This window comes from Corvus brachyrhynchos, unplaced genomic scaffold, assembly GCF_000691975.1.
Source record: "Corvus brachyrhynchos isolate BGI_N302 unplaced genomic scaffold, ASM69197v1 scaffold511, whole genome shotgun sequence".
NCBI lineage: Eukaryota > Metazoa > Chordata > Aves > Passeriformes > Corvidae > Corvus > Corvus brachyrhynchos.
Window position 1 is genome coordinate 266,390 of NW_008236214.1, and position 7,934 is coordinate 274,323.

Here is a 7,934-nt window from a genome sequence, read left to right on the forward strand (position 1 = left end):
ACAGATTATTCACCTTATTCTGTATCTGTGGATTTTCCAGGAGTGCTATGATCCAAGGATAATGGCCTGGAGGTACATAAAAGGCTACATACCTGGAGGTATATTTTAGGCACCTGTCTAATTTCAGGCACCAAGCCAGTACCTGGCTGTACCTGTGCTGCAATAAACCCACCATCCCTCCAGCCCTGGATGGACAGCACAAGGTCAAGCACATAACCTGAACTTTCTGGTTATTCCATGCAAATCAATGATGCAAAGTGCTTTTATGGCAATCTCTGCAGGTTATTAATGGAGTTATTTTAAAAGTAATGTTGGGTTGTGAAACATGGGGGGTTTTATTGCACATCTGTGGTGAAGGCTTAAAATACCATCAGGTTTATTCTCCTGATGTGGGGCTTTTCCATCTCGGATGTATAACACGGAGGACTCACATTGTAGCTTTTTATACCCGATTTACACACAGCGTGGGAGGGCTGTTGCTGTCACTGTGCCCAAAATCTATTCCAGGGATGACGCTGGCAGCGAAGCACTTGAATTAAGACACAAATGGAATGAACACGGAGCCTCAGTAATCACCAACAGGTACTGAGACACCTCAGCTGCCAGCCCTGACGGAATCACCGGTGTCTCACTGGAAAATCTCTGCCCCTCTGATCATTTCCCTGAGGGAATGGGGTTGTGAGACAGGCACCGAAACAGTCCCTGATGCTTCAGTTCATCTCTGATTCTCTGGCACCAATAAATGTACCCAGGTTCTCAGAAGTGGCTCAGGATCTGGTACTGCTGGTGGGCAGAGCGGGTGCTGTGAGGGCCTGGGTTTCTGCAGAGATGGAAACTGGATCCATGTCTTTGAAACACCAGTAAATGCAGATTTATTTTCCTAGGAGGATCCAAGCAGCAGCCCCAGCAGTAAATCACAAACTCACAGAATCAGAGAATCACTGAGGTTGGAAATCCAGGATCATGGAGTCCAACCTTTGACCAATCCCCACCTCATCAAAGAACCATGGAATGGTTTGGGTTGGGAGGGACCTCAAAGCCCATCCAGTGGCACCCCTGCCATGGCAGGGACACCTCCCACTGTCCCAGGCTGCTCCAAGCCCCAATGTCCAGCCTGGCCTTGGGCACTGCCAGGGATCCAGGGGCAGCCCCAGCTGCTCTGGGCACCCTGTGCCAGGGCCTGCCCACCCTCCCAGGGAACAATTCCAGCCCAATATCCCATCCAGCCCTGCCCTCTGGCACTGGGAAGACATTCCCCCTTGTCCTAGCACTCCAGGCTGTTTTCCAAAGTCCCTCTCCAGCTCTCCTGGAGCCCCTTTAGGCCCTGGAAGGGGCTCTGAGGTCTTCCTGGAGCCTTCTCTTCTCCAGGCTGAATGATCCCAGCTCTCTCACCTTTCTTCTTCTTTCTCTTTCTCCTTCTCTCTCATTCCCCCTCCACCCTGCTCTCCAGCTGTGCTCACAGATGTGCTGATAAATCCGTCACACTTTGCCCTCCAACTCCCCCCCAAACACTTTCTTACTGTGGCAGAGGCGTCTCAGGCTTTTTGTTTCAGAGCCATTTTGGAGAACAGCTGCAGCTGGGAAGCACAGACAGCCAGGGATGAACTCTGGAAGTTTTCAGAGTGGGAGCAGACTCAGAATCTTCTCAGAGTTCTCAATCATCAATTTCAGAATCCTGTGTGAGGATGCTGCAAGCCAGGCCTCCCTCCAGCTCTTTTCTCTTAGATGTTGTTCCCTTATGTTAATTTTCCCTGCAAGCTCAAGTTCAGATCAGAGATATTTGAGCAGAGCCAGTCCCCAGTGCCAGTGGGAGCTGCTCCCCAGGCTGAGCTCCTGGGGGCTGTTGGCGTTTCACCCTGGGCAAGGGCCCCTGGGGACACACTGAGATAATGAGCACAACACAGAGCAAACAGTGGCCTGGGAATCCTCCCCTTTGGAATCTTCCCTGCCCTCTTTCTGGTTTTTTATGAAGCTGTTTCTGCATTATTTTTTCTCTCCATTTTTTTCTCTCCAGCTCCTGCACATGTGGAGCAGAATAGAAAGAAACTGATCTGGGCTGGTGAAGTGCTCAGTGTCAGGCAAAACCAGGCCAGTTCAGGGATGGGATCCTGTCCCAGTGCCTTTGCTGCTTTATCCTTCCAAGATAAACACTGACTGTTGCGTCTTATTCTCCACTGTGCTCAAGACTGGCCTAAATATGGTTTGAGATGAACAGAACTACAGCTCTGCAATTTGGAGGAATTTACAACTGGACGTGGCACTCGCTGCTCTGGTCTGAGTGACAAGGTGGGCATCGGTCACAGGTCTGGGAGGGCTTTTCCAACCCTAGTGGTCCTGTGATTCTATTCTATGATTTGGGGCCATTTTATTCTGTCTGTGGGAGGACAGGGGCCAGGAGAACCACAAAGCCTTTCTGCGTGCCTGGCTGAGAGCCAGCCTCCAGCAGAGCAAGGAGATGCTGGGACATGCTGTCATCTCCCACCTGGGGATGCCCCTGGAGATCTCCTCCCACCCCTCTGAGGGGCACAGCCAGCACTAGCAGGCCTCATATGGAAGGCAGCAGCACATGGTCCTGGGTGTCAGGAAGTTTAGCCATTCCTACAATGTTTCTGAACCCCCTTTTTTTTTTGCAAGAGAGTTTCCACCCCACCAGACCCCCAAGCCCATCCAGACACACCTGACCCATACAGTCCTGCCCATCTGCAGCACACCCTGAAGATTTTAGGCAACTCCAACCTAATACTTCTGCATCATAGAGACAGAAAAAAGGCTTCGTCAAATCTCACGACCTTTCACAACGAATAGATGGATTTTATTGTGGATGCTGCACATACGTGACATTCAATGCAGAGCAATGACTGGGACATTAATTAGACTTGGCAAGCTGGTAAGACTCAAAAACATCCACAAGAGATGCAAAAGCAGCTGTTTTCTGACTGGGGATGGGCACAGCACTCCAGACACATGGATGATGGCTGAGAAGGGCTGAAAGCACCCTGGGCCCCTCAACAGGACCCAGTGAGGAATGCTCTGTGCCCAGCCTGGATGGATCCTTAATCTGGGGGTGTCTGCAGGAAGGCAGGAAAGCACCATGCTAGGACAGAACATGAGAGTTCACAGCTCTGGGTTGGGGGACAGCATCCCAGTGGATCTGCCGTTCTTTCCTCTGGCAGTGACCTGCATGGATGGAGCACCAAGAGACCAGTCCACCAGCTCTGACTGGGAAACCAGGCCAAGAGCTCTGACTGAGAAACCAGCCCCAGAGCTGTGACAGAGAACCCAGCCCCAGAGGTCTGACACACAACCCAGTCCATCAGCACTTTCTGGCAGAACTGGTGGAGGAAACTACCAGTCAGATCCACGCTTCCTGCGCAGGGCCCTGAGCAAGGCCTCCCGCATGTGGGTGGATTTTATGCTGTAGATAATGGGGTTGAGAGCAGGGGGAATGATGAGGTAGGTGTAGGCCACCAAGGTGTTAACGAGGGGAGGAACGTTCTTTCCAAAGCGATGGATCATGGACAGTCCGATCATGGGGATGAAGAACACGAGGACAGCACAGATGTGGGAGACACAGGTGTTCAAAGCCTTCAGACACTCCTCCTTGGTGGTGAGGCTGATGACGGTTCTGATGATGAGGATGTAGGACAGCACGATGAAGATGAAGTCCATCCCCACCGTGGATAAGAGAATGATCATCCCGTAGAAGACATTGACCTTTATATCTGCACATGCCAGGTTCATGATGTCAGGATGGAAGCAGAAGGAGTGGGAAAGCTCCGTCTTGCCGCAGTAGGTCAGTCTCTTGAGCAGGAAGGGAATGGGAAGGAGCGAGACCATCCCTCTCAGCACAATGGCCAGGCCTATCTTTAGGACAGTGGTTTTGGTCAGGATGGATGGGTGTCTCAGGGGGTGGGAGATGGCAATGAAGCGGTCAAAGGCCATGGCCAGGAGCACGGAGGACTCGATGAAGGACAGGATGTGGATGAAATACATCTGGGTGAGGCAGGCGTCGAAGCCAATCCTGCGCACATTGAACCAAAAGAGGCCCAGGGTGGTGGGCAGGGTGCAGAGAGCCAGGCCCAGGTCAGTGACCGCCAGCATGGACAGGAAATAGTACATGGGCTCATGCAGACTTTGGGTCTTCCTGATGATGAACAGGATGACGCAGTTCCCCAAGAGAGCAGTGAGGTAGAGGGCACAGAAAGGGATGGAGATCCAGGGGTGAAGGGCTTCCAGGCCCGGGATGCCCATCATGAGGAAAGCTGAAGGCTGATAGAAGGAGCCATTGAATTCCCAAGGGCTGTGTGAGTCATGCTCCATCCCAGCTCAGCTCTCACATGGCCTAGACCTAAAACAAACCAAGAACACAAACTCCACATAGCGGGACCCTCCGCTAACAGAGGAGCTGCACATCCCTCCCCCTCCCCACCAGCCTCTGCAGGGATCCCCGTGATGTTTGGGAACAGTGTCACATATGGCTACGCTCTTGTTTACCAAAATGAAGGAAAAGGATGGACATTTCTTCTTGAAAAAGAGAAAAAAAAGAAAGACTTTAGAATGAAAAGGAAAACATTCCTGGGGAGTGCTACTATTTCACAGTCGTCCCCAAACTCCAGAGTTTGAGATGCTCTGTGGAGTGAGCAAACGCCTTTTCTATGATCATCCCAACCACGACCAAGCTGCTAAGCCAAGGCTTCTTTTTTATGCCAGCTGGAGATCAAAAGGCGTGAAAATTGTGAAAATTTAACCCTGACACTTCTTCTTTAGGAAATCAACACTGGAAACAAATGCAAAATTTGTTGGCACTGGCACAGGCTGCCCAGAGAAGCTGTGGCTACCCCACCCCTGCGAGTGTTTAAGGCCAGGTTGGAGCAGCCTGGTCTAGTGGAACGTGTCCCTGCCCACAGCAGTTGCTGGAACAGGATGGGCTTTAAGGCCCCTCCCAATCCAAACCAGTCTGGGATTCCACAATTTCCAGCAGAACAGAGAATCAGCCACTCAGACCCTCCTGCTCTCAGCTCAGAAGATGGTTCCCAGGGCAAGGTGGAATTTCAGCAGTTCTCACACCCAAGCCCTGCTCATTTCACAATCTCACTGCCAGGTGGAGGGGAATAAATGAGCCAAACCCCATGCGGGCACAGGCTCTGTGCGGTGTTTGTAACAGGCACACACCAGGCAAAGCACAAGATGTTCCAGGTTCAGAGCCCTGGGGAGGATCCTGGGAAAGCCTCTGGGTCCCAGCTGGAGGCGAGGGGCACATGGGATATGGTGGGTGTTTCAGAGAGGGATCAAGGGCAGGAGGGGAGTGAGGCCTTGGCAGAAATCTGTGCCTGCTCCAGTGAGCTCAGCAGGATGTCACTGAGACAGGTGGCGGTGGAGAATGCCCTGGAATAAGAGATCTAGGAAAGAGGCTTGTTCAGCCTGGAGAAGAGAGGTTTGCAGGCATCCGGCAGCAGCCTTCCCCTAGCTCCAAGCAGGCATCGAGGAGGCTGGACCGGGATCTTCACAGCAGAGCACGGAAGAAGGAGGGGAGGCAACAGGTGTAAGTTGAAAGGAGGGAGGTTTAGACTGAATAAAATGAGAACTATTTCCCCATCAGACATCGGAGCAGGTTGTCCAGAGGTTGCACATCTCCATCCACAGAAGTTTTCAAGACCCAGCTGGACAAAGCCATGAGACCTCCCAGCCGGCCCTGCCTTGAGGCAGATGTTGGACTAGAGATCTTCAGAAGTCTCTCCAATGTGAATTATCCACTGAACCTCCAAGTCTTGGCACAATCCAGGTTCCTTCATTTCCTGTGACAATGCTGGAGAGGCTGACAGGGTCCCTGAGCCCCTCAGTTGACAGAATGACCCACTGGGTGGGTGGGGGAAAGCAGCAAATGTGCAAGACAAGAGCTAATTAAAGCAAAAAAATATTTGTGACTTCAGTCTTCCTGCACCTTCCACAGGATACAAAACTCAGGCCACAGAGTGCCTGCATTATGAGCCAGAGGGTTTGCTGTAACACAGCTCATGTTTGAATAACACACATTCTTCCATGACGTATTTCTTAGTTTCCTAATACGACTTTCTTCACTAGATTCTCAGCTTGAGAGTCCAATGTGACAATAAATCCTGAAGCTCAGCAAGGACAAACATCTTCCTGCTCCAGGGCAAAAGCAACACATAACTGATGGGACCTGGGGAAAACCCAAAATCATTTGATTTTCTCCAGGCAAGGCAGAGTCCCGTGCTGGTATCAGAATCACCCTGACCTGCAGCCCTGCTGTGTCAGGTGCTGAAAGGACAATCTCAGCCCTTCCTCAGGAGAGCCTGGGCAGCGCGTGGGGGGCTTGGGCAGGGGTGGGCAGCTGGTGCATCCCCTGCTGGTTCCACAGAGCCTGATGGCACCAAAGGGACCTGCCCGCAGGTACCTCTGGTCCTCACTGCTGGCTCAGAGCTCCCCAAAGGTAAGAGCTGCCCCTTTCTGCCAATGCAACAGCATCTGCAGGTGGGCTGCCCCTGGATCCCTGCAAGTGCCCAAGGCCAGGTTGGACAGGGCTTGGAGGAACCTTGTCTGGTGGAAGGTGTCCCTGTGCCTGGCAGGGCTGGCACTGGATGAGCTTTAAGGTCCCTTGCTACCCAGATTATTCCACAATTCTGTGATCTGAGCAGTGAAATCCATCTGCTGACTCCTGCAATTCAGTCACATCTGGAGCCTGGGTAAAAACCCTAAAAATTCCGAGTGTGCGCAGGCCTGTGTCCCTGAGCGCAGCTTCTGGCAGATATCCAGAACTCTCAAAGACATGGAGATCCAACAGTTTTCCAGGAATATGGAGGTGGATAAAGAGACTGTTAGAGCACCAAGGAAAGAAGGGACTGGTGAGAACCCCCTGGGTCTGTAGGAGATGCTTCACTTACAGCAAAAACCTTCCCTCAAACCTGACAAAAACACCATCAACTCCCAGCACAGAAAATGGCTCAGAAATATGATTTATTCACTCTGTTCCCCTCTGAGCTGCTCTGGTTTGTTATGTGCCCCAACACACTACAGATAGAGATTCCTCTCCTAGACGGTTCTACCCCTGCTTGTTTTATGTGTGTGTCTGTAAGGGATGTATATAAATATATACACACCCAATGTATGAAATGTATCAACAACCAGGCCTGCTTGTTCATGTTTAAGTGCATTTGTGTGTGTAGGTAACAGACAGCTCAACTTACAGCACGCATGTGTCTGTCACAGGACCACAGAATCACAAAACCAGGTCAGAAAAGATCTCCTGGCTGACTATCATGGGATGGCAATTGCACCTTTCTTGCGCAGCCAAGCCCTGAGGAGGAAGCAAACCTCCCATTCCTGGAGGATACCAAGTTAAAGATTCATGGCAGGTGGCTGCTGAGCCATCCAGCCCCAGAGAGGGTGTCTCCTGCTTGGTGCCCAAGGTGTTCCTGCTCCCCAGGAGCAGCCCAGCGCTGGGAGAAGCGGCCAGGCACCAGGGTAGAAGCCTCATGAGGACACAGTGCCCTCCATTCTCCTGCCCTTAAAGCCGCCTCCTGATTTTTGCCTTTCTCCGGCTTTAATGTTCACCAATAACGCAAAATGCTGGAGTTGTAAGAGTTCTTGTCAGCCAGGGCAGGAGCAGGGCCTTGGGAGCTGGGGCTGGGGCCGGATGAGGCTCAGAAATCTGCTTCTTCCCGAAGAGGAGACGTTGCTGTTTGCACAATGGCATCGCTGCCAACTCAGGCAACCAAGTGAGGGCTCGGCGAAGGGAGCAGGGTCAGCAGAGGGACCCTGGCGATGCAGCACCCAGAGAGCCCAACTGCCTGGTGACTTTGGGGGCCAGGACAGGGACGGGCCATTCCCAGAGCCGGGACGGCCCCCCAAGAGTGGGAGAGCAGCTGGATCCCAGGCAAAGCCACAGCCCAGCGACAGCCCCGCGGTGGCTGCAG

General features: G+C 52.2%; 1 protein-coding gene across 1 annotated transcript in view; it reads right to left on the reverse strand.

Annotated features, from left to right (window-relative positions):
• Window positions 1–4,854, reverse strand: part of LOC103624070 (olfactory receptor 51G2) — a 5,584-nt gene extending 730 nt beyond the window's left edge. Inside the window, exon 1 of the mRNA XM_017744666.1 lies at window positions 1,521–4,854. Coding sequence (XP_017600155.1) covers window positions 3,346–4,320 — 975 coding nt within the window. The 5' untranslated portion in view covers window positions 4,321–4,854 and the 3' untranslated portion in view covers window positions 1,521–3,345. The remainder of the gene's footprint in view (window positions 1–1,520) is intronic.
• Window positions 4,855–7,934: the final 3,080 nt, after the last annotated feature.